At 39.5% G+C, this 27,844-nt stretch overlaps 1 protein-coding gene across 2 annotated transcripts in view; it reads right to left on the bottom strand.

Annotated features, from left to right (window-relative positions):
* Positions 1–27,844, bottom strand: part of LOC127786666 (pyruvate kinase isozyme G, chloroplastic) — a 71,195-nt gene that overhangs the window by 35,249 nt on the left and 8,102 nt on the right. Inside the window, exon 2 of one of the 2 annotated variants that reach the window (XM_052314211.1) lies at positions 2,490–2,768. In XM_052314211.1, the coding sequence (XP_052170171.1) occupies positions 2,490–2,768 (279 nt within the window). The remainder of the gene's footprint in view (positions 1–2,489; positions 2,769–27,844) is intronic. The other variant, XM_052314212.1, reaches the window with a different exon arrangement.

The following is a 27,844-nucleotide window of genomic DNA, read 5'->3' on the forward strand; positions in this document are numbered from 1 at the left end:
TTAAAGATATCAACTGCACCTGACCCTCGATCTTTGAAAATTAGCCTATTCCGCTCCAGCCACATAGTCCATAGCGCTGAATAAAAGAGAGACTTCCATATCTTCCTTTGAACTTTACCCTGAGCAAAGAAATCCCACTACTCAAAAAGGCCCCCAACCAATCTCGGACAAACCCACTCAGCCCCACCAACTAAAGATTTGTTGCCACAAGCACAAAACAACCTCACAATGGACGAAGAGGTGGTCCACAGACTCCGGGGCAGAGCCACAGAGTTATTGGTTGTGCTTATAGCTGTTGATAAATGGAGGCACTACTTGGAGGGTGGTTCCTTTATTATCTGCACGGACCATGAGAGTTTGAAATTCCTTTTACAACAAAGATTGCAAACTCAACTTCAGAGGAAGGGTATGAGTAAGTTAATGGGCTTAGACTACACCATTCAGTATAGGAAAGGAAAGGAGAATGTAGCTGTAGATACTTTGTCCCGATGTTTTGATGAAGGAACACTCACAGCTATCTCCTTAGTTGTCCCTGATTGGCTGTAGGAAGTGACAGCTAGTTATACACTAGCTGATTGGTCTAAAGAGCTGCTGGAGCAGCTGCTTGTCAATCCTTCTAGTAGACTGGGCTACACTGTGACTAATGGATTAATCCATTTCTGTGGCAGGATGGTAATAAGGGACTGAGATCAACTTAAGTCTCAGAATTCTACAAGCCTTACATGGGTAAACAGCGGGAGGTCATTCTGGAATAAGGAGTACTTGTTACAAAGTCAAGCAACTATTCTATTGGCCCAACTTAAAGAAGAGTGTCATGGAGTATGTGTTGTCCTGTGAGGTATGTCAGTGTTGCAAACATGAAACAGTGGCAACACCTGGATTATTGCAGCCTTTGGAGAGACCGGTGCAGGCTTGGGTATGTTTATCTATGAATTTTAGAGGGGTTACCAAAATCAAAGGGAAAGGACTGCATTCTGGTGGTGGCGGACAGATTTACTAAGTTTGTCCATTTTATAGGCCTCTCTCATCCTTTTTCAGCATAGGAAGTGGCAAGGGTATTTCTGGATTGTACAATCAGCCTGCATAGGGTGCCGCAGACCATAGTATCTGACAGAGACACGGTCTTTACTAGTTTGTTGTGGCAGGAGTCGTTTAAATCCTTGGGTGTCAAATTGCACGTCAATTACATACCACCCAAAGACTAATGGCCAAACAGAGCAAGTGAATCAGTGCCTAGAGACATACTTACGTTGCCGCTATTTTATGCAGCCTTGGGTCTGCCACAAGCAGCTGTCCTTAGCCCAGTGGTGGTATAATTCATGTTACCACAGCGCCATCAAAATGTCCCCCTTCCAGGCCTATGGTTATAAACCACTTCTGCTCCCTGCCACCTTGGAGTCTACATCTATAGCTGCTGTAGATGACCATTTACAGCAGCAACAGGAGGTCTTACAAGTGCTACGCAAGGAATTAGACACTGCTCAGCACAGGAAGAAACAATTTGCTGACTGCATGCGTAGTGAATGAGAGTTTTCGGTGGGAGACATGGTTTATTTGAAGTTGACACGCTCCCCGAATGGGCTCTTTCTCACAGGCAGGTTTCTAAACTTAGTCCTAAGTTTTTTGGTCCCTTCCCCATCGTGGCCAAATTAGGGACTGCAGCTTATAAGCTTCAGCTGCCTGCCAATTTTCAAATACATCCTGTTTTTCATGTCTCCTTGCTCGAAGTCAGTGGGTGCCCACATGGTTCATTCTACTTTGCCTGATAGAACTAGCCCTCATATTGGATAGATGAGTGATCCGCAGACAAGGGGCCCCTATCACTCAAGTGTTGGTTCAATGGACTCACCTCCATCCTGACAACAATACCTAGGAATACCTCCCTGATCTGCTCAAGCAATTCCCTCAAGCGGCTCGGCTTCTTTCCATTTCTTGAGGGCAAGAAATTTTAAGAGGGAGGGGGGGAGGGGTAATTGTTAGGACCTTATGCTTGTTCTAGGGATGATTTTGTCTTTTGCTTACAAGATGTAAAGTAGTTAGTAGCTGTTGTACTTAACCAGCTACTTGAGTTGTACTTTGGCAGTTATTTGGCGGCAAGGATTAGCTATAAAAAGCTAATGTAATTGAATGAGAAGCATGAATGCATATTCATAGAATTTGAATTTCCCTCTCACTTGATTTCTCTCCCTCTCGATCCTTCTTTTCTCCTGCCTCCCTCTGTTTTTTCTCACCCTCTCAGCATCCTTCTCTCAATTCTGCCTTAATTACCTTGCCAAGTCCTAAGAATCTGACAACTTCATACTAGGATAGATATTGAAGGCCATCAGAGACATATTAACATAACTGACATATGTGATCAGAACTAAATTTGGGTGTCTTCTTCTAATTCTATGCTAGCTGATAGCTCCATGACAGAACTCAAATTAGTTATTAACAATTGTAGAAAAAAAAATGATTGAATCATATGAATCTCACAGAAACCAACATACCTTTGTGTCCAACATTATGGCCACTACCTTGTCTTCGAATTGAGAATTATACTCCCTAACCAGATCAATTGTCTTTCGATGTGATGCATGGTCCCCATGGGACATATTTAACCGTGCAACATTCATTCCAGCTTCTGCTAGTTTCCATATCATCTCACGTGAACTTGTGGAAGGACCAATTGTGCACACAATCTTTGTTTTCCTCTGGCCATTAGAGCTTGTCCTTGCCTGCAACACAGTACCACTAGAATCAAGCCCAAAAGCAGAGTTCAATTCACCCTAAAAAAGATGAAAATATTGGTTACATTTATTACTGAAGAGAAGAATAATCCCAGACAGGAATGATATAATGCAGAAAGATAGGAAACTAACTTAAATAACCCCACGTATATAAAAAAAATGAAAATTAGGCATTGAGACTATGGGAAAATTATAGGTTGCATCATAGGAGAAGCATTTGTAATAACCCCATTACCCTAATGTAACCTATTGTATTCATTAAGGAAATACAAGGTATGATTATGGCCAATTTTGGAGTATTCTTGTGATTGATCATTATTGAGGCATTAAAGAGAACTACTAATGACATTATTACCTCCAAAATTATGATGTGAGTCAGCTAATACTCATGGAGTTCGTTCTGCTCCAACATTGGTAAGGCATGACCATGAGCCCATATCCAGCTTAGGAGACCAAGATTAAGAAAAAATTTCAATACAAGAATGAGCCAAAAGTGGGCCCAACCAGGATCCAAAGTAAAATGTTGCAATAGCAAGCAATTAGACTAATTTGAAAGAGTAGAAAAAGACACCCTATGTCACGACCCTAGGATATAGGAAGGGTAATTGTGTAAATGGGGGTGCTTATTGTTGTGGGTTGGTTAGAAGCATTTGGTTGTTGCTCTGTTGTTGTGAATTAGTTAGAGACACTGGTTGTTGCCTTGTTTGTTGGGCTTTCAGTTATTATAACTGAAGAACCATTAGAAACACCTATAAAGGGGTTAGCTGTAAGAGGATGGGCATCAAAAGAAATGAAAGATTGAATCTTTTCCCTCACTCTCTATTCTCTCCCTCTTTCTCTGTTCTGCCTGTCATTCTTCCCCAATTCTAATTGTATTTCCCCCTCTTTCAATCTAATTCCCCCTCAATTCCTTCCAAATCCCCATCTAAACCCTAGGTAAACCCTAGGATCGTGACATCCTACCTCTCGACAATCCTCCTATTTATATCATTGGTATTTATAGATTAGGAGTCTAAAAAGGGAAACCATATAAAAGGAAATCATTTTCTAACTACAGCCTATATACAAGATATAACTTTCAATCAATAATTGTTGTCTTCCCTTATTTCCTCCATAGAATTAGTCTTCCATAATCCTGTACCAATAAGTCAATCTTTCCAAAATAAGTATAATTGTTCATTTACAGTTGTAACAGTTGTATGTAGTATATGAGACTTCCAACACTCCCCCTCGTGGTGCATGAATGCCCTTCATGCACATCTTGTAGATTATGGAAAGGAAGTCTTTGTTGTGTAATGCTTTAGTGAAAGTGTCTACCAGTTAAGGCTTAGACTGAACAAATGGGATGCATAACTGGCCATTTGTCAGCTTCTCCTTTATAAAATGTCGATCAATCTCTATATGTTTGGCTCTATCATGTTGAACAGGGTTACTAGCAATACTTGTTGCAACTTTACTATCACTATACAATAATAGTGGCCCTTTTCTCGGAAATCCCAATTTTTCTATGACATTATTTACCAATAACAGCTCACATACACCTAGGGTCATTGCCCTATACTCAGTTTTAGCACTAGACCTAGCCACAACTAACTGTTTTTTACTTCTCCATGTAACTAGGTGTCATGACCCAAGATTTCATAGAAGGGCATTATAGTAATAGATTTAGCAAGTTGTTAGGAGATATTTTGTAATGCTGTTACAGCACATGAATGCTGTTATTTTGTTAGAGGAAGCCTATAAAAGGCTGTTGGTAGGAGAAGGGAAGTCAGATTGTTGAATGAATGAAAATCTTAATTCTATCTCTCTCTCTTAATTCTCCTTCCCCTCTCCCGTCTCTCCCTCTCGTTCTTCTTTCCCCTCTCTTCTGTTTCTTCTCCCTTCTTCTTCTGATTTTTCCCCCTCATTCTTCTCATTTCCTCCCCCAAATCTGTCAATTCTTTGTTCTAAACCTATCAGAATCCTTTCGATTTCCGATCTAATCCTAGAGTAAACCCTAGGATCATGACACTAGGTTACCTCCAACAGAAGTGCAATAGCCTGAGGTTGACCTTCCATCATCTAAGAAACTAGCCCAATGCAACTATATACCCCTGAATGTTCAAATGGTTTTGATTAGAAAACAGTAGACCTTTCCCCGAGAGCTGTTTTTAGATGCTTTAAGATTTTCTTTACAGCTTCCACGTGAATAGATCTAGGATTCAGCATAAATTGACTCACAACCCCTACTATATAAGCAATATCAGGTTTAGTATGAGACAAGTATATTAGTTTTCTATCACGACCCCAAGGATCCGCAAGGATATGGTAGTAATTATGCATTATATGTAATTCTTTTGGTTGTTGTACTTTGTTGTTATAGTAGTTGTACCTTTCATTTGTATTGTAATTGAAAGGACATAACAGTCTATAAATAGGTTAGATTAGATAGAGAATGGAAGATAGTTGAATGATAAACTGGATTCCGTTTCTCTCTCAACTTCTCTTATCTCTCTCTTGATTCCCTCTTTCTTTGTCTTTCTTTGTTTTGTATGCATCCTCCCACATTTATGTCTGTTTCCCCCTACCTTTTTATTCTAATTCTCCCTTGGATTCTTCTCATTTCCTATCAAAACCCTAGCTCAACTCTAGGTACATGACAAATGATATCAAAGTCTCAGTTGTTGCATAGTGAGAAAGGCGAAGCAAATCTAGATGAATTCTCAGTTGATTAACCTAGGTGATCCTCAACAGTAAGCCAGAGAAGCCGATCCTAGGTTGTTGACTTGTGAGACGATCGATTATTAGTCAGATGTAGGTGGATTCAAACTCTGAGACGGATTCAGTTTCTATAGATTTAGGCAGAGTCAATCTTTGAGGCGAATTTAGTTTCTATAAGATCTGGGCGACTTCCTAAAGCAGTGATTGAGGTGGATCCAAGTTTGCGTTTGCTGAATTGAGGTTTAGGCGAGTACTGGAAGCAGTTTAGAGACAAGTCCAGCAATCCTTAATAGTGGTACATAGTGAAATTCGACAAATTAAAACTGGAAGATGGAGGACAGATTCCAAGAGAAAGTCGCTAACCTCAATAAAAAATTGGATGACTTAATAATTCTGATTTCAGAGTTTTTAGATCAATTTACTAGACGAATTTTTTTTTCCCATCCAACCGTGAATGATTCTTACTTTGTATCGAGATTCATCAATGGTCTAAAAGATGAGTTGAGGCCTATTGTGAAAATAATGTATCTTGCCATGGTAAAACAAGCAACTGAGAAGGCTAGGCTACAAGAAGTGGTGCTAGAAGCCATTTTCAGAAATCATAAGCTGCAACCTAAAATTTATACTATGCGCAGCCAGCAGATTATAGGTACTTCTAAGATTGCTGAGGTCTTAAGATTAGGAATGGTAGTCGCAGGAAATGAGGAAAGACCTGAATTGAATCAAACAATTCAGGATGATAAGAAAGGAATGGTAATTACCAGATAAGTTATTGAGGCTCCACTGGAGGAGAAATTTGTTGAAATGAATTCGGTAATAAATCAAGATGTGCCTACCAAGAGGTTGCAGAAGAACGATGAGGAATTATTCGATGGACTGACATAGGAAGCAAAGTCCATTGCATTACCCTTGGTCCCTAGTCCGATGTCGAAAGAAACTGGCTAATGTCCAAAAATGGAACCTTGGGAGGAATGGTTATGAGAAAGAAGGTTCTAAGAATATTGCTTCTTTGCCTTTGGCTTCGAAAAAGGCTAAGGAGTCCATAGCTTTGGTTAAAGCAGGCATCAAACAGGTTCAAATAATTCCAGCAGGAGAATATCTTACTGCTATTTTGAATAATTTTGATCTTGAACAAAATGACAGTCTTGTTTTCATTTCAAATGGTGTACACTAGTTTTGGTGCTGGTTTTGGAAGAAAAGGAACTACTAGAGAATCAATCCCACCGAATTCATCCCAATCAATCCCCTATGATTGTGGGATTGGCTGTGGGAATCTTTCCATAATTATTGGTTGCCTTTTTTTGTACAAATTTGATTAGGTTTCCTTTCCTCATAGTTTCCTTGTTGCAATCTTTCCTATTTTGTAGATTTATACTTGTATATATAGGGTGACTAGCCTTACTATGATGAAATGAAAAACTATTATAGTTTTCTTACATGGTATCAGAGCATTTCATTTCCTAGGAGTTTCGTTCTCCGGCCTTCATTGCTGCCCTTTTTTGAGACCCTCTATTTCGTCGGCCTTCATAGCCATTCTCTAGCCTTTATCGCCAGTGTGTCCTCACCATTCCTAGGGTTCTTCCTTGTCGACCTTCGTTGCCATTGTCGTCAATTCTTCCCTGTCAGCTTCCTCCCCGTCAATTCTTCATCGCCACCGCTTGTTCATCGCTCATCTCCGATTGAGACGATGTTGCTGCTGCTATTCAACCGGGGCTTGACCCAAAAACATTGTTGTCCATTGTCATTGCCTCAATTTCCTCGCATCGCCCGTTCTGTTATCATCGACAACCACAGTGGAAGACGAACCCACAACCCTTTGATCCCGAATTCAAGTGTCTGCCGTTCAAACTTCTTCTTCGACACCACAGTGTCCCTGCTCCAGCAAGTTGATGTTCGTATTTTTTGTGACTATTCAACTTCCAATGACTATTCTTGCTTTCCCTAGTGACTGTTGGTATCTTTCAATGACTGTTCATGTTTTTCTAGTGATTGATATACTTCCAATGACTATTCAGTGATTGTTGCTTTGCCTCGACAAGATATGCCTTCAATCTCTGCAACCAGCAACCCTAGCCACATCTCGGCTGACCCTAACACTAGTCCTATGTTGTTTGGAGCTACTCACAATACTGCAGCGAGTGACTTCCAAAATCTCAACCCATCTTTCCGGGTAGATGGAAGAAACTATCTACAAAGGTCACAAGTGGTCAGAGCATTTTTTTAAGGAAAAAGGAAAATTGAGTCATCTTGATGGAATAGGACCACCACCACAAGACGACCCAAGAATTGCAGCATGGGACGAGGACTCCTCGATAATAATGTCGTGGCTGTGGAACTCTATGCAGTCCAAAATCAGTCGCAACTGCATGCTCCTATCCATTGCCCAAGAGGTATGGGAGACTTTTCAGAAGACCTACTTGAAAATTCAAGATGTAGCCTTGATGTTTGAGATCAAAACCAAAATCACGCCTATGAAACAAGCAAGTCTTTCTCTGACTGAATATTACAATACATTGAACAGTCTATGGTTAGAACTTGATCACCATCAAAATTTGAAGATAAAAGACAGTGGGGATGCCCAAACCTTGAAGGAGTTCACTGAACAAGATCGAGTACTTGAGTTTCTAGCAAGTATAAACCTAGAATTTGACCCTGTTCAAGTTCAAATCCTTGGAAGAGGAAAACTGTGACCATTGGGCATCTTTTGTATTGTTCGGGCCCAAGAAAGCAGATGCGCTTAGTCATGTTGGAGTCTTAACAAACCGAAGGATCTGCCATAGTATCAAGGAAGCCTAATGGAGGAAAGACAACCATAGGACATCAAACTAATCGCCTCAAGCCCTCCAATAAAGATGGTCTTTGGTGCACATTTTGTAAGAAGCCACGTCACATGAGAGAAAATTATTTCAAACTTCATGGAAAGGCCCAAGTTCTAAGTCGAACTAGTGGATTCAAGGGAGAGGCACCACAATCAACAAACACTGCCAAAATAACAGATTCGTCACAAGATACTTCTGTCAGTAGTGATGAACTCGATGGATTGAGTAAGGAAGAAATTGAGAAGCTGTGAGGTTTTCTCTAGGGGTGTTCAAAAAAAACTGCTAAACCATGAAAATCGACCAAATCGCACCGCGCCGCATGGTTTTTTTAGGGGAACGGTTTGAGATGGTTTGAGAAATCCATAAACCATGCGGTTTGCGATTTGATAAAAATACTTTCGATTTTTAATCGAACCACCCGACTAGTCTAACAATATGAAATTTAAAAAAATAAAACCCTAAAGCCTAAACAAATTTTGGATTGTAACTTATTTACTTTAAACTCCATGACATTAATTGGTTATGCTTGGTGTTTGAACTTTAGTAATTAGTAGTAAGTTGATCATGCTTGGTGTTTGGACTTTAATAGTTATGGCATGTTTTGGAAATATGTTTAAATTTGCATTTTGATTTTTGATTAAGTTGTAGTTTGTTTAAACTATTTACTAGTATAGTTTCTCTTCTTTTTTTTTTCCTTGTAAAAAAGTTAATTTTGAAGTGAAAAAGTCAAAATATGTTAAATTGATCAACCAAAAAAACTTTAGACCCAATTTGCTAATTTACCAAGCCCAATAGAAAGTCCACTCGAACAAACTACAGAAATCGCATTGAACCGCACCGTATTTTGCGATACGGTTTATGGAGAGCAAATCAGATAGCGCGGTTTGGAGTAATAAAAAAATCGCACATATGCTTTGATGTATTGAAAAGGGCTTAGACCAACCAAACCACACCGTGAACACCCCTAGTTTTATCCAATCCCTCTTTGGCTCTAGTTCTACATGCTCTCTAGCCACTTCTGGTAAGTGTCTCTCAACTTGTTCCTTTAATGCTCACGAAAGCCCACATCTTACATCATAGATTCTTACCTCAGGAGCAACTGACATATGACACTGTGTCCCACCTTTTTTGAAACCTATAAACCTCTTTCGGGCACTAAAGGGATTGTTGTTGCGAATGGCTCTCATATTCCTATTGCTAGTCTAGACAACATCAATCTCATCCCACATATCCCATTAACCAATGTTCTTCATGCTCCCAAGACATCCACCAACCTTTTGTCCATCAAGCAACTTACTAAATCTTTAAACTACAGTGTTACATTTTTTAACACACATTGTGTTCTTTAGGACCAAACCTTAGGGAGGAGAGGATTGGACTTGCTAAGTTTAAGGACGGACTCTACTATCTTGAGACAGCAAGCACTTCTAATGGATCAGGGCACCAGTTGGCTCTCTCATCATAATGTACCCCCTTATACTATTTCCAAGATCTTACTATAGCATTGTTAGTTTGGTCATCCTCCATTTAGTCTCTTAAAAACTATGTTTTCGGCCTTATTTCACAATGTATCTCTTAACAATCTTAATTGCGAAGTCTGTAAACTTGTTAAACATCACAGAACTTCTTTTCCTTTGGTTAATAAAAGGTTTGCCTTCCCTTTTTCATTAATTCATAGTGATGTATGGGGTCCTTCACGAGTTCATAACTGCAATGGGGCTCAATGGTTTGTTTCCTTTATTGATGATTGCACTAGAGTCACTTGGGTTTACCTCATGAAAGACAAATCTGACATTTCCACTATTCTTCCCAATTTCTGTCAAATGATCGAAACCCAATTTGGGGTGTGTATAAAACAATTTCGCTCAGATAATGCCAAGGATTGTTTCAATCAATGTCTAAGCCAATTCTTTATCAAAGAAGGAATTATTCACAAGTCTTCTTATGTAGACACCCCCCAACAAAATGGTGTGACTGAACAAAAAAATTGTCATCTCTTAAATGTTACTTGTTCTCTATTGTTTTAGTCTTGTGTACCTAAACAATTCTAGGGGGAAGCTGTGTTCACTACCACTCATTTGATTAACCACACCCTCTTGACCCCTTGACAACAAGAATCCCATTTGGCTCCTCATGCATCACTACATGTTTGTCCCCATTTCCTCCACTTTGTCTACGAAAGTTTTCGTGCATGGCCTATGTACACCTTCCTCAACATAGTCGCAACAAGCTGGACCCTCGGGCACTCAAGTGTATCTTCCTTGGCTATTCCAACACTTAGAAAGCGTATAAGTGCTATCATCCTTCCACTCATAAATTCTTTGTCTCTATGGATGTTATCTTTCACGAAAATACCCCTTTTTTCTTTTCTTCTCAACCACAGCTTCAAGGGAGCACTATTGTGAAGATGAGGATCTCACTCTTGACACTCGTCTAACCCTTCCTTTATCCTCTCAACAACCTAGCCAACCTTCTTCAACACAAGTTCAAGATTCCTGCCTAAATAAAGGTAACACCACTATCCCTTTTTCGATTCCTATGGAAGAACCTAAGCCTCATGATCTTGACCTACCCATTACATTAAGAAAAGGTACCCGAAAATGCACAAAATATCCTATCTACCCCATATCTCAATTTGTATCTAACCATAGACTGTCCTCACAATATCAAGCCTTTCTTACCTCACTGGACACTATAGAAATCCCAAGATCAATTCATGATGCATTAAAGAATAAGAATTAGGCACTTGCTATGAAAGAGGAAATGAAAGCACTTGAAAAGAACAGCACTTGAGAGGTTATACCTAGACCAAAGAATAAGAAGGTGAAATACAGATTTAATGGGACACTCAAAAGACACAAAGCAAGACTAGTAGCAAAAGGATACACACAAATCTATAGAAACGGTTATCAAGAAACATTTTCTCCGATAGCTAAGATGAATACAATTAGAATACTCATTTCTCTTGCTGCTTGTTTTAATTAGCCATTGTTGCAATTCGATGTTAAGAATGCCTTCCTCCATGGTGACTTAGAAGAGGAAGTTTATATGGAGCCTCCACTTGGGTTCAAAGGACTACTTGGGGATAATAAGGTGTGTCGTTTGAAAAGGCCTTGGATGGGCTAAAACAATGTCTAAGGGCATGGTTTGGAAGGTTTACAAAGACAATAAGGCAACTGAGATATAAACAGAGTTAAAGGAGATTATAACCTATTCATAAAACATAATGGGGAAGGTAAGATCACAGTCTTGTTGGTTTATGTTGACGATATTATTATCACAGGGAATAATGAGACTAAAAGGCTTACTCTAAGAGAACATCTGGCACGGGAATTTGAGATTAAAGAGCTTGGTAAGTTGAGATACTTTCTTGGAATTGAAGTAACCTACTCCAAAAACAATATATTTCTATCCCAAAGGCAGTATATTTTAAACTTGCTGAAGGAAACAAGGAAACAAGCTCTCCCATTTACCTGAATCACAAAATAAGGTCGAAAAATGAAGGCAGCACAATTAATAAAGGCAATTACCAAAGGTTAGGGCAAGTCAATATATTTGTCTAATACCAGGCCCAATATTGCTTACTCCATTGGAGTAGTCAGCCAATTTATGCATGACCCAAGGGAAGAACACCTACAGGCTCTAAACCGCATCCTGCATTACTTATAATTTCGAAACAATGGTGGTATGACCTTAGAAGCCTATTATGATGCTGACTATGTAGGTTCACCTATAGACAGACAACCCCACATCAGGCTATTGTACGTTTCTAAGAGGAAAACTGGTCACATGGAGTAAAAAATAGAGTGTAGTTGCTAGATCAAGTGCCGAGGCAGAGTTTAGAGCTATGGCTTATGGAGTATGCAAACTTCTATGGCTAAGAATTTTTTTGAATGACCTTAAGATCAAATCGAAAAGAACGATGAAATTATATTGTGATAACAAGTCCGCTATTAGTATTACTCACAATCCAGTCCAGCATGATCGTACCAAACATATAGAGATCGATAGACATTTCATCAAGGAAAAACTGGATGGTGGCTTAATTACTACTCCTTATATGCTAACAAAAAATCAATTAGAAGACATCTTAACCAAAGGCCTTCCACCGGCATGATTTCAGGAGATTGCATGCAAGCTAGGAATGATTAACATATACTTTCCAGCTTGAGGGGGAGTGTTGAAGAATCAATCCCACCGGATTCATCCCAATCAATCCCCGTGGGATTGGTTGTGGGAATCTTTCCATAATCATTGGTTCCTTTTTTGGTACAAGTTTCATTAGGTTTCCTTTCCTCATAGTTTCCTTGTTGTGAACTTTCCTACTTTGTAGATCTATATTTGTATATATAGGGTGATTGGCCCTACTCTAATGATATGAAAAACTATTACAGTTTTCTTACAGGAACAATTGAAGCGGGTTGAATAGAAGAACTTCCATACAATTTGGAAGTTGTTAGGAAGAGAAGGTTGGTATCAGACTACTTATCACTACAACTCACTAGCCTAATTTCTACATCAAGGTCAAGGAAATTACTAGAATTTACAAATGAATGGGAGAAGAGGGCCTTGACATGGAGATCTTTGAGTAATACATTTTATATTTGCCGGAAAAGCAAAAGAAAGAGAATGTAAGAGAAAAAGGAAAAAGGTTTAGAAGATGAAAGAAAGAAAGGCAAAAAAGACAAAGGATGAACTAAATAGTGAAGGCAAAAATTGAATGAAGAAAATAGTGGTTGTTGTTATAATTTTTTGGGGATAAGAAATCTCTCGAGGGGGGAATTGTCATGACCCCAACGATCCCCAAGGATATGGTAGTAATTATGTATTATATGTAATTCTTTCGGTTGTTGTACTTTGCTATTGTAATAGTTGTACCTTTCAGTTGTATTGTAACTGAAAGGATATGACAATCTATAAATAGGTTAGATTAGTTAGAGAATGGGAGTTGAATGATAAATTGGATTATGTTTCTCTCTCAACTTCTCTGATCTCTCTCCCAATTACATCTTATTCTCTCTCTTTCTCTGTTCTGTCTGCATCCTCCCTCATTTTTTTTGTTTCCCCCTACCTTTTTGTTTGAATTCTCCCCCGGATTCTTCTCATTTCCTATCAAAACCCTAGCTCAACCCCAGGTACATGACTTCGATACCTGCCTTTATCCACATTTTCTCCTTCATCAGCCTTGAGCCGGTGGTTGACTTCAATAGGAGAATCAACTAGCTTACACCCTGACATACATGTTTCTTTCAATAACCTAGTACATACTTTCTTTGGGAAATAAAGATGCCTTTGTTTGATCTAGCAACTTCAATTCCCAAGAAGTATCTCAGCTTACCAAGATCTTTAATTTCAAATTCTTCTCCCCAAATATTTTTTGAACTGTTGTATTTCATCAAAGTCATTTCTTATCACCACTATATCATCAACATACACAAGGAGAACAGTTATTCTGTTTCCTTCCCTCTTAAAGAACATAGTATGATCAACATTGCTTTGCTAATATCCGAAATTTGTCAAACCAGGCTTTAAGAGACTGTTTTAGACCGTATAGTGCCTTCTTTAATCTACAAGCCTTCCCCAATTTTTCTAGATTGCACAAACCTAGTGTAACCTCCATATACACTTCCTCTTCCAGTTCTCCATCTATAAAGGCATTTTTTGACATCTGGTTGGTGTAAATCCTAGTCCAATATAGCTGCACAAGATAGTAGGATTTATACTATGTTCATCTTTGCCACTGGTGCAAAGGTCTCCTCATAGTCCACTCCATAGGTTTGAGTGAACCACTTAGCCACCAACCTTGCCTTATATATTTCTCTGTCCCATTAGCTTTATATTTAACTGTAAATACCCACTTACAACCTACTGGTTTCTTGCTAGCTGATAGTAATTGAGTTCCTAAGTTTTAATTTTCACCAAGGCTCTCATTTCCTCCACCATAGAATCTCTCCATTGTGGCTCACTGATAGCTTGTTTCCAATCTATAGGCATTGTTATTAACTCCAAGGAAGACAGGAAATTTTTGTAGGAAACTAACAGAGAATTATAGGTAATAGAATTGGAGATAGGATGTTGAGTACAACTCCTAACTCCTTTTCTGATAGCTATGAAGATCCAAATCAGAGAAACTAAATGTAGAATCAGACTCAATATTAGTTACAGGGATTTGATTATAAAAAGGAGATTTAGTGTTAGTGGGGCACTTACTAGTATCAGTGGAGGTAGGGAATCCTTTTGGCTAGGTAGAGTGTGCTGAGTGGCTTGTTTCCTGCGAAAATAAGTTAGTATCTCTCCTTTGTCAAATATGTTCAAGCCCTGATGATTTGTATTTGTGATCCCTTCATCCAGTTGACTTGATTTCTCACCTGCATCCCCTGCTCCTTCTCCTTTCTTGGCTTCTCAAAACCAGTAGCTTCTTTATCTATTTCCAACAATCCCATATCCAACATATCCTTATCTACCTCCCCCTCAGTTACATCATTATTGCTGGCAGTCTTCATAATCTCCATAGTTCCAGTCCACTGCATGGGATGATATGAAGATCTTAACAGCATCTCTTCCTGATTCCAATCTCTTGGACTCTCCCCCTGAAGAGGTGACAGAGCATTTTGAAAATAGCTCTCATCTTCCCTAAGGGTAACATCCATACATAGAATTTTCAGGTAGGTGGGTGATAGCATTTGTATCCTTTTTGAGTAGCAAAATATCCAATAAATATGCATTTGAGGACTCTAGGATCTAGCTTACTTGTGTAGGAGTGTGATTCCTTACATAGCAAGTGCAGCCAAAAACTAGGGATAGTATAGGATGATGCTCCCAGTAACAACTCCAAGGGAGTTCTAAAATTAAGGTCATCAGGGGCATTCTGTTAATGAGATAGGTAGCTATGAGGACAGTATCTCCCCAATAAGTCTTTAGAACATGCATGGTGAACAGGAGAGACCTAGTCACTTCCAAGAGATGCCTATTCTTCCTTTTTTGCTACCCATTCTGAGCAGGGGTATCTACACAACTAGTTTGATGTATGATACCCTATTCCCTTAGATACTCTTGAAAGCCTGTTTCCCTATACTCTAGCCCATTATCATTTCTCAAGACCTGGATTTTTGCATCAAACTGAGTGGTGACCATTTTGTGGAATGTTTGAAAACAACTACCAGCCTCACTTTTACTTGTCATAAGATAAACTCAAGTGGTTCAACTAAAACAATCAATAATGTTATAAACCATCTACAACCAATAAGGGTGCGTTTGATTGGCCAAGTTTTCCATGGAAAATATCCATTTTCTTCCACCAAAATTCTAACTTTTGGGGTGTTTGGTTGCCTTTTTTTTTCTAGGCAACTTATTTTCTAACTTTTGCTCACGTGATCTGATTTTCCTTCAAATGCTGGAAAACATTTTCTCATGGTGGGGGTGGTTTTTATTTTTCAGGTAATTCGCGTTGTTCACCAAGCAAATAGCCATTGCCATGGCTGAGATCGAAAGCCTCAACCAGATATTCGACCTTTCAGCCATTGGCGTTGTGTATGACTTGCCAAGCCCTTTCTGACCACCCATCATGCTGGAAGAAGGAACGAACGGCCAAGGGGAAACCATAAACCACGGCCATCGCCTATGGACCGTGAAGGAGATCGCTCAAGGACAATGATGTGAACGGCCTCTATCGACCACTGTTATGGTGAGAACAAACCCGTGATGGAGAAGACAGCCACGACGGAGCCACAACGAGAAGAGGGCAGAGGGTCACGACCATAGCGAGCAAATCAAGCCCTAGCCGTCGGCAACGGGTTCGACACCCACAGCCATAGTCGACTTGTAGTCATGTCCAATTTCCAGCCATGGTCAGCGACGCCGCCACTAACACCATCGAGTCCCAACATCAATTTTATAGAAAAACTCAATATTTTCCCCAATCAAAATCGTTATACAACGAGATAGACAACGTAAAAATTGTAACAAATAAGGCACATCATGTGGGCCATGTCAAATTTCAAGTTCAAAAAGGTACAATTTCCATGGAAAAAATTACAATTTCCATGGAAAATAATTGCTATCAAACAACAAAAGCTGGAAAAAATGACTATTTTCATGAAAAATAATGACAATCAAACACCAAAAGATTGAAAAGTATAACAATTTTTAGGTTGACAATTAAGCCAATCAAACACATTTAATTGACAATTTCCATGCAAATAATTTCTAGGCAATTCAATTGCCTAGAACTTATTTTCTTTCCATGCTTGCAATCAAACGACGTTTGGTACGGGAGAAGTATTTAAATTCCTGGAATTCATGATTCTTGGAAATGCTCTTGGAAATCTTTGATTCCCAGGATTTATGCAATTCTATGTTTGGTTAGGTTTAAATATTCTCAGGAATGTTGAGTATTATTTTCTAAGAATCTTATATTCCTATGTTTAGTTTAAATGTAACATTCTTGGAAATTCATGTTCTTTTTTCAAAATTACCCTTATTTAATTTTTTATTTAAAAATGATAAATTCCTTCTACTATATAACATATTAGGACCCACAACATCTTTAGAAAATCAAAAAAATGTCATTTTTTTACACATTATGTATATATATGCATGTGTATATATATATATACACATATGAATAGCTACTTTAATATATATATAATATTTTATAATAAATAATATAAATATATTATAATATATATTTGTATATTTAATATATAATATATAAATATATATACATATATGTATATATAAAATATTTAATATAAATATATTACATATATATAATATGTTTGTATGGGGTTATAAAAGGGTAAGGGGTGTTTTAGTCTTTTTCTTTGTTAAAAACATTTCCAAGTCCATGAGAAACTTGGATTCTCAACCCCCCATGAAAATCTTTTTGTGGGAAAGTTGCTTAAAAATCATTCCCGAGAATGCTATTTCTCAGGATTCGTTTTATAAAAAAATTGTACCAAACATGGGAATACAGATTTCCAACCTAGCATTCCCAGGAATCTTAAAATTTCTCCTATACCAAACATCCCCTAAGAGACTTAGTCCTACTAGGTCCCCAAATGTCTAAATGAACAATCATAAAAGGTTTAGGACTTTTATTATTAGTAGCAGGGTAAACATGTCTTGTGTGTTTAGCAAACTCACAAGCCTCACAAAAAACATTTCTCGGACTGCACTGTTTTGCTAGACCTGGGACAAGTTTCCCTAACACTGAAAAAGAAGGATAACCTAGTCCTTGATGCCACTGCATTAGCTGCTTCTCAGCTGAGGTTATGTGCTTAGCTCTTAGGGCTTGTCAGGCTGAGAGATAGAATCATTATCCAACAGGTACAAGCCATCAACTAGTCTACCAGAGCCAATCATTTTCCCTATGCTCACTTCCTGGAAAATACCATGAGTAGTGAAAAAATAAATTTTACAGTTTAGGTCATTAGTAAAAGAGCTCACAAATAACAGGTTATTAGCAAAGTTAGGGACATGAAGTAGTGAGGAAAGTCTAAGGTTTTGATTGCAGTTAATGAACCCTTTTCCAGAAATGGAAGAAAGAGTGTAATCTGCAATTCTGACTTTGTCTCTGCCAGAGCATGGAATATAGGTCAGATAGGAATTAGAGGAACCTGTCATATGAGCTGAGGCTCCAAAGTCTACAATTCAAGGTGGTCTTTCTAAAGAAGTTGAAGTATGGAGTGCTGTAACAGTACCTTGACTAGGAACGTTGCCAGCTTTACCTGTTTGGGCACAGTGAGATGAAGGAATTGTAGGAGAAGAGAAAGATGGAGCAGTTGATTCCATCTTAAGCTTAGTCATCAACTGCTGCAAAAAAAAAAAAATACCTCTTCTCTTGAAAGGTTGGTAGGTCCATGTCATGTACCTAGGGTTTGGATTGGAAATTGGAAGAATCCAAGGGAATTAGGACCAAGAATAGAAAGGATTGGAGGAAGAATTGGACAGAAAGAGGGAGATGATAGACAAAAAAGAGGGAGGCTTGTGGACAGAATAGAGAAAGGGAGAGATTATAAAGAAATCAAAGGGGAAATGAGAGGGAATTGATGAGAGAGAAATCAGAAATTTTGTTTATCAATTCAAACATGACATCCTCTAAGTGATATAGCTTATTTATAGGCTATTCCAACTGATATGCCCTGCAAAACAAGTGGACAGAGTGGATTAGCGAAAATAAACGAAAGAATCAGAGGAAGGAGACGGCGTCACGTGGCCAAGCAGGGAGCCCCCCTTGCATGGCCACGACCCGCCACGTAGGCGCTGCAGCAACCCCGTGCGCGCCCGCATTACTGCACCACCGCCCAGCCCCGCGCACGCACCTACACAACCAACACCCCTGAGTGACATCACTCAGGGTGCCCCGAGCATGTCCGGCCATGCGCAGCCCTACGTGTTGCTGGCCCCCTCACTCGCGCAGCCCCATGCGTGCTCGCGCCCGCACCCCCGAGTGACCTCACCCAGTGACCCCCATCAAGGGTGCCATGGGCACGCCCATGATCAGCATGCCATCACTCTCGTGAGACTCAGTCAAAACCACCTCCAAGTTACTCGCCAAAGAAATCAGGTCACCCGACACCTGGTTGCCTCTTTCATCGCTATAAATAGGGGAGTCCCTCCCATTCGGTATGCAATCTCTCACACTCACATTTCATTCTTGTATTTGACTACTCTATACTTTCGAGATGCTAACTTAGGCATCGAAAGGCTTGCACAGGGATCCTCACCCGCACCCCTAACCGATCTTCTTTTTGGACAGGTAATCCATCGCTCGGAGGGGTCGTCCATCACTCTCAATCTACCCGAGAGACTAACCCATCGCTATTGCTACCCTTGGGAAAGTCATCCATCACTGCTGCTCCACCCCGAGAGAGTCATCCATCGCTCCCGATAGTCATCCATCGCTCTCGATAGTCACCCATCGCTCAGATAATCCACACACAAGTCATCCTAAGGTGGTTTTCCATCTATAAATTCATCGTTGTAATTAAGCAACAACACCAACCTATCTAACAGAAAGGTACAACTATTCTCAACAACCTAGAGTACAATATAGTAAAAGCATGTAAACTAACTACTATTATAATGACAATTATAGCCATGGCGATCCTTGGAGTCGTGACAATTTCCTTCTCTTTTTAGTTGTACTTGATGTAGAAGTTTGTACATTTCAATTGAATAGGTTGGACCAACCTATAAATATCATGTATCACTTAGAGAATGTCATGTTTTTAAATGATAATTGAATCTCTGAATTTCCTTCTCAATTCTCTGTTCTCTCTCAATCTCTCCTATGTTTTGGTCATCATCCCTCTGTTTTTGTTCTAATCTCCCTCCATTTCCGACTCTAAATCCCTCAATCCCTTCCAATTTCCATTACAAACCCTAGGCTAGCTCTAGGAACCTAACAATTTGGTATCAGAGTATTCAATCCTCGGCTGCAAATTCCGATCAATTCTAGGCTGTGAACTTTGGCAATTCTCATCTGAAACTTGAACACGAAGCAAACTAGGAAATTTTTGACCGTTGACTCCACTGCGATCACAATCAGAGCAGTTCCTTAGCCTTCGATTTCTTCTGCTTGTGCAAATTTCAACTATCCTAGCAGCGGAATTCAAAGACAGATCCGAACAAATCCCTAGCAACGGTCCTCAGCTACTGCGTTGTAATTTCCCACGTTGATCCACGGTCACTATTGGGTGATAATGGCGAATTAGTGAAGCGAATCTTGAGCAATCGCCAAACCAAGTGCGATCGTTAGGGGAGAGCAAAATTTTAGTCTAAATAAACTAACTGAACAGACTAAAATTGTCAGTTCAGTTCGGGTTTGTTTTTTATTCGATTCAGTTCGATTAATTTTTTCAAGAAGTTGGATTTTCGGTTTCGATTTTTTTTTTTTTTTTTTTTTTTTTGGTTTGGAGTAATTGAACTAACAGAACTTGAAACGACGTCGTTTTTATGGTTATAAAACAACGTTATTTTGGCTCGTGCGCACACAATGAAGAAGAAAAGAAAAGAAGAAGAAAGGAAAGAGGATACCGAGAAGTGAAGTCTGAGAGAGTGAGAGAGAGAGAGAGCCCGAAACCCTAACCATTTGCCTTCGACCTTCCGCCTTCCACTGCCTTCCCCTTCGTCGTGAGCCATCAACCAACGACTGTCACCCAACTCATCCCATCTCACGTCGCCTTCAACTACTCCCACTCAACCTTCACCTTTGCCTTTGGTTCTACCTTCCCCTCTGTCGTCGGCCTCCGACGACTGACTGTCATCCACGTCTCACCCTTCGACCAATCGACCTTCCTTCTATTCCACCTTCCCCTTCGCCATCGACCGATGACCGCGGTCCTCATCTCATGTCACCTTCGGCCACTCCCACTAGACCTTCGCCTTTGCCTTTTGCTTTGCCTTCCACTTTGCCATCAGCCTTTGACGACCAACCATCGTCCCCATCTCACCCTTCAACCAATTGACCTTCCTTCTAATTCACGTTCCCCTTTTTCATCGACTAATCGACCTTCCTTCCATTTTGTCTTCCCCTTCTCTGACCTACAACTCGCAACCAACCCACTGATGACCCACAAAGGTGAGTTTCAGTTAGGGTTTTAATTTTTCAATTGTTTTGACTTTTGGTATGGTTTTTTCTATTCTACTTGTCTACTTGCTTGAGACTAATTTTTTCAATATTCTACTAATAGGTTGATACAGTGATACCTACTTGATACCAAACAGCCTCAACGTCGTCATCTTGCAATGTAAGTATAGTATTTTTTGAATTAAAAGTGGATTTAATTGAAAGTTTCACATTTAACTACATGAAAATATTCTATTTGTCTCTAATTCAAGCATGATAGAAATGCTCCTATTAATTTTAAACTACAATAGGATGTGGAAGTTTGTTCACTTTCATAATACGAGAGACTTGAATTTGGTTTCAGCTGCTAGGTATTACTTTTGTGTCTGCGAGACTCTACATTAGGATGTGGGAAACACTATGCTTACATGTGTACAATTATCCTCTATCATAGGGGTCCACCTCAACATTGTCAAAAATTCAAAATTAACCTATATTATTATTTGGTTTTTGATAGGAATGTTGAACTTGGAAGTTGCTAGGGTGTAGTTGATTCTGTTGTTTCCTAGGTAGCATGTAGGATCACCCGTGAAGCTTTGTGATCTGCTGATGTTGATGATTTGAGTTAAGCATGAATAATGTAAATGAGGCCAGTTTTCAAGCATCCCAGAATATTTATTGATGTATTATATAGACACAACATTTATGTCATGACCCTAGGGTTATAATTGTAATTGATTAGCATTTATCTTGTATGCGCCATTGGAGGCTAACTAAAAAGGGTTAAGCGGTTAGGTATGTTAGTTAGGTGGTTGAATTAGCTGAGAAAGTGTACTAGAGGCTCTATATAAAGACCTACACAGCAGTAAGGAAGGATCATAAGAGAATAATGACAAGTCCTTTTCCTTCAATCCCCTCTCTCTCTCTCTCTCTCTCTCGTTCTCTCTCTTTCCCTTAATCTGCTATATCTCTCCCTCTAATTATGTTCTTCTTCTTCTTCTAAACTCCAATTCAAACCCTAGGACACCCTAGGGTCTTGACAAGTGGTATCAGAGCCAATGTTCTTAGTTGTGGATCCAACTAATTCCAATAGTGATTTTGACGATCCGGCAACAAAGAATCCAGTAATGGACCCAGATTTTAGCGGGTTCAGTTGGGGTGCGACATTGGAATTTATGAGTAAGTCCGACCCAATTACAGGAGGCAAAACAGACATACGAAAGCAGGTGATCTAAGTTGATAGACGCAAGCAAGGTGTGACCCTAGACGAGGCAGTACGATGGACGCGAAGCTAGTGCAGGTGCAAGAGGCGATCTTGATTAAAGCTTACGAACGGACGCGAAGCGGGTGAAGCAATCTGAGTTTGGGGTGGAATTGACCAAGTCGCTAGAGATAATTCAAGAAGCGGCAAGTTCAGTGACTCTGGAACAATTAATTCCATCAGAGTCAGAGGCTTGTGGCCTTTAGACGATGATTGGGTGAGTGAAGGTGTATGGCGTGGAAGCAGGCCGGGCGATCTTGAATTCCTTGGTGCAATTCTTGGCGATGATTCCAACAAATTCTGACTTCTAACCACTAGTCGACTATTGGGTAAGAAGTGGACGCAGGCTTGGAGTGATCTTGAATTCGCAATATAGAACGGAAGGCTGTGACTACGAAAATTTTCGGTCGGAATTGAAAGACGAAGCTAGTTTTGGAGATGACGGCTCGGATTTTAAGTCGCAACAGAGCAGGTGACAAGGGAAGTCGGTCGTTCTTGGGTGCAAACTTGAAGTGATCAGGCTGCCATTAATTTATGTCAAAGGGTTGAAGACGTGGATGGGACTTGAGGCTGCTAAGGAGGCGAACTAGGTTACATGAACCAATTCTGGTTTTTGAGGGGACCTTTAGAAGCTATGATTTAATTTGATTATCGGTGAAATTAATCTAGCAGTGACTCAGCGAATTCAGTTTCATTTCCCGACACTATTAAGATCCAACGCGAAGCCACATTCCTTGGTTGTGATTACTGGAAGTTCTCCAACGATCTCGGTAGCAAGGTAAGCTAGCGAAGTACTGACGACTAAAAGGTTGGTTGGTGAATTGCGGTGATTTCAACAAACTCGAGCGAGCAAGCAATTCTTGGTTCGAGTCTTGAAGACGGAGCAGAGCAGCCGACCAGAACTTCCTATTCGACTTTGGAAAACGACTTGGCCAGGTGTTCCGACAGTGCTTCCAACAACTATTAAGAGCAAGTTTGAAGCTATCATAACCCAGCCCAAATTCCGCAGGACTCTAGTTAGAATTGTGGAGGGCGATTCTTACCGTAGTGAGAAAACAAGGCAAACCTAGGGAATTCCAGCTGGATTTCGTTGACCCAAGAACTGGGCGATCGCAATTGGGTCCAGCACAGTGAGACGAGCAAGCCTAGCAGTGTTCTTGGCATTAGACAAGGTCCAAAAACAAATCTTGGAGGTGAACAAGAGGGCGCAGGCGACTCGATGCAGTAGGCGAGCCAGAACAACGGTGATATTGGTGCGAATTCAGAGCCAAGCTATCCTCGGCCACTAACTTGAATCTGGACAATTCAGGAATGGGGTTATCGAAGTGGAATTCTTGGCTATCTATCCTGGGTGATTGTTGTGAGGCAATTTCAGACGAAATTTCGATGAAGCTCATAATATGTCAACTTGAAGGCAATACAAACTCAATCAAATTTGGGAAGGGAAGTTACACACCGAAAGTAGTTTCAGAAGCAAGCCATGGACACAAGATTTGAAGAAACATGCGCTAAAATCAACAGACAGTTGAATAAGATTATGATCATGGTGGCCAAATGATTTCAGACTTGCCTTCCGGCTAAGTTACTTTCTAAGGAGTATTGGGATCCGATTATTCAGAGGAAGAGGTTAGAACCGGCGACAGGTGGAGATCTTGACATTACTCATCCATCAAGTCAGTTTCAGAGATAAAGGAAAGCTCTAGATCCACGATAGGGCCAGTTTGAGCAAGCAATGGAAGCATACCTAATGCTTCCAATTGGCAGACAACTAGTGGAGTAAAATTAAAACAAGTTAGAGATGAGAGATACAGTGAAGAACTCAATAACCTAAAACAAGAAAGCCCTGTAACATATTACAAGGTCAGGTTTGAGGAATGGAGAGTGCTGATGCTCAACTCCCATCCAACCTTGAATGAGTCTTACTTTGTGTCGAAATTCACTAATGGTCTTGACGATGCGCTAAGGCTTAATGTACAAATATGTTATCCTACTACAGTGGAACAAGCGGCGGAAAAGACGAGGCTACATGAATTAACGCTAGAAGCCATTTACAGAAAACATGGACTGCAACCGGAAAATTATCATAAGAGCAGCTCGCAAGTTTGTAACGGACCACATGTAGCTAAAGGAGTTTTGACGGAACAATCCGGATCGGAACAACTTTACATTAGCTCCAAGGAAGCCGATATTGAAGTTGTTGAGGGTGGACAGGCAACCGATGAGGATTCAAACCAAAGACAAAAACTGGAGGCTAAGGCATGAATGGTTCTAAGGAAGCAGATTCTAAGAGTATGGTTTCTTTGCCTTTGGTTTTGGAAAAGACTGATGAGTAATAGGTTAAGATAATTCCAATGGAAGAAAATCTCCATGTTGTTTTGAGTAATTTTGATCTTGGGCAATATGACAATATTGTTGTCATGTCACCTAATGTAGATTAGATTCGAAAGATGAATGAAAAGAAGGGCGCAACCATTTGGTTCATGAGTTTTGATATTGTGGAAGAGGAGGTTGTTGCTATTTGGTTTGGGAAATGGGACATTGGAGAAGGGAGCCTTGACATGGCGATCCTTGGAGTCTATATTTTATTTTTACAAGAAAAATAAAAGCAACAAAGCGTAAGAGAAAAAGGGCCAAAGCTTCAAAGGAGAAAGAAAGAAAGGAGAAAGAGGAGAAGAATAAACCAGATTGTTAAGACTGGAATAGGTTGAAGAACAAGGTCGGCAATTGTCAATTCTTGGGGACAAGAATTGTTTGAAGGGGAAGGGATTGTCACAACCCTAGGGTTATAATTGTAATTGATTGGAATTTATCTTGTATGAGCCACTGGGGGCAAACTAAAAAGGATTAGGCAGTTAGGTATGTTAGTTAGGTGGTTAAATTAGCTAAGGAAGTGTACTAGAGGCTCTATATAAAGACCTACACAGCAATAAGGAAGGATCATCAAAGAATAATGACAAATCCTTTTCTTTCAATCCTCTCTCTCTCGTTCTCTCTTTTTCCCTTAATCTGTTCTATCTCTCCCTCTAATTTTGTTCTTCTTCTTCTTCTAAATTCCAATTCAAACCCTAGGACACCCTAGGGTCTTGACAATTTATGAACGTATTGACAATTTATGTAAGGGAAGAACAGTATCTATTGTCTTCCTCTTTCGAAACTCTCACGATTTTTATGAAGTTTTGACCTTTTAATATTCTTTATACCTTTGTAACACTTATATTAATAATATTTAGTTAGTTAAAGATAGGGGTGTGCATATATAGTTGTAATAGTTTTGTGTATTCTATGATGGTTTCTTATGTGCTTGATCCATGCAACATGTAGGTTGTGGTAGTTTCTTCGGTTTTTTAGTTTCCGATTTTTCTATCGGTTAGTTCGGTTTTTCATCTTGTTCAATCTATCAGTTAGTTTGGTTTTGCTCAATTTTTTTTGTGTTTGTTTGGTTTATTTGGTCGGTTTTATTTATACGGTTTATGTTCGGTTTTTTCGGGTTATTGGTTAGTTTGGTTTATTGGGTTTAATCGGTTGGTTCGGTTCGGTTCAGTTTTGTCCCCTGGTTTAGTTTGTTTTTGTTAGAATTTGTATTAGTCTAGCTATTAAGTCTCAGTGAAGGGTTGTGTAGTCAATTGGGAAATGATTGTATATTTATATTTTATGTGTTTAGAATATAACGGAAATAACTAGCTTAAAAGTTATTTCCAGATAGGCTTGTATTTCCTAATATTTCAGTTTAGTCCTTAAGTTGTAACCGCCTCTATATCTTATAAATAGAGGCGGATAGGTTCTCGGGAAAAGAGAGATCTCTGCATTCATTCATTTGTTTTTTGTCTTGCATGAGTTCTAGAGAATTGAGAGAGAGCAAAGGCTTGGTCCTTGTATTCTCGAGAGGTGAGGCTATTGATTCATAGCTAGGTGTGAGAGAGAGAGAGTGTTGTAATCTTGAACGCTTCCTAGTGGATTTTCTGAAGGCTTCAATGGTCTGAATGTAGGGCATTTTCATGCCTGAACCAGGATAAGTTCTTAACTCTTTTATCTTATGTTATTGCTTTGTTATTTGTTCTGTTTACATTTCTTTGTTTCTATTACTATCAGGTGAGGGTTGGGTGTGAGAGAGTGAGCATTATTGTGAGTAAACTGATCCAAGATTCAACAATTTGGTATCAAAGCTTAGGATTTCACATAATTACTTTCAAGATTCATCCAAGAACCTTTAGAATAGTCTTAGAAATCTTAAGAAATGGTTATGTCCGATTCTACATCAAGATACAATATTGAAAATTTTAATGGCTCAAATGATTTTTCTCTATGAAAAATAAAGATGCAGGCCCTCCTCAAAAATATGGGTTTAAAGGAGGCACAAAGAGAGGAACCAAGGGATAAAGAGAAGGTAGGGGATGGGACTAAAACCCTCTCGGCAGAGCAGAGAGGAGACATAGAAGAGAAGGCATTTAATACCCTAATTCTTAGTTTAGGAGATAAGGTATTAAGGGAAGTGTCTAAGATGACCACAACCTTAGAAATCTGGAAGAGATTGGACAATCTTTACTTAACAAAAACCTTGTCAAGTCGGTTATATCTAAAGACAAAATTCTTTACATTTAAGATGAAAGAAAAGCAAAAGTTGCAAGAACATATAGACGAATTTAATAAACTTTGCCTAGACCTAGAAAACATCAATGTTAAATATGATGATGAAGATAGGGCATCAGTTTTATTACATTCTTTGCCTCGGTCATATGAGCACTTTGTTGATATTCTACAACATGGCAAAGACAAGCTGTCTTTAGAAGATGCAATAGGAGCCCTAAATTCAAAAGACTTGAAGCATAACCAAGAAGAAAAATCCTCTAGTGGTGATGTTCTGACTGCAAGATCTAGGGGTACAAAAAAGGATTTCAAAGGGAAAAACAAATTTAGGTCTAAGTCAAGAAATGGGAGGGGTCCGATTAAGTGTTATCACTGCTAAGAAGAATGGCACTTTAAGAGAGATTGTCCAAAGAGGAAGAAAGGTTCCAAGGAGAAAAATGTCTCGGATGGTGGAGTTTCAGTGTGTGAGTTTGAGTATGACAGTTCTAATGCATTAACAGTACGTCAGAACTCGGTGAAGGAAATGTGGATCTTGGACTCAAGTTGTTCCTTCCACATGACACCCAATAGACACTGGTTTGCAAATTACCAAGAATCTGATGGGGGTAAGGTTCTTCTAGGAAATGATCATAAGTGTAAGGTCCTAGGAGTAGGAGATGTAAGGCTTAAAATGCCTGACAATACCTACAAGACCCTTCAAAGGGTAAGGCACATCCCGAAACTAAAAAGGAATTTAATCTCTCTAGGAGCATTAACTAAAACTGGCTATAGTTTTAAGGGAGAGGGAGATATTCTTAAGGTATCCAAAGGATCTCTAGTGTGTATGAAGGCCAGCCAGCAGAATGGAATATATGTTCTGCAAGCTATTGCATTAGATGGCGAAGCAGCAATTGTTGATAATAAGGTAGCCACAAACTCTAGATTATGGCACCTTAGGATGGCTCACATTAGTGAGCTTAGCCTAAAAGAATTAGCAAATCAAGGGATGTTAAAAGGAAACCAAGTGGCAGACCTAGATAAGTGTGAATCCTGCATATACGAGAAGTCCACTAAGGTAAAATTTAATAAAACCGCTATACACTCATCTAAGGGACCCTTGGATTACATCCATAGCGATTTATGGGGGCCTGCCCAGATTGTCACTTATGGTGGAGCTAGGTATTTTTTATCCATAATAGAT

The sequence above is a fragment of the Diospyros lotus genome, chromosome 12 (genome assembly GCF_014633365.1).
Source record: "Diospyros lotus cultivar Yz01 chromosome 12, ASM1463336v1, whole genome shotgun sequence".
Classification (NCBI taxonomy): domain Eukaryota; kingdom Viridiplantae; phylum Streptophyta; class Magnoliopsida; order Ericales; family Ebenaceae; genus Diospyros; species Diospyros lotus.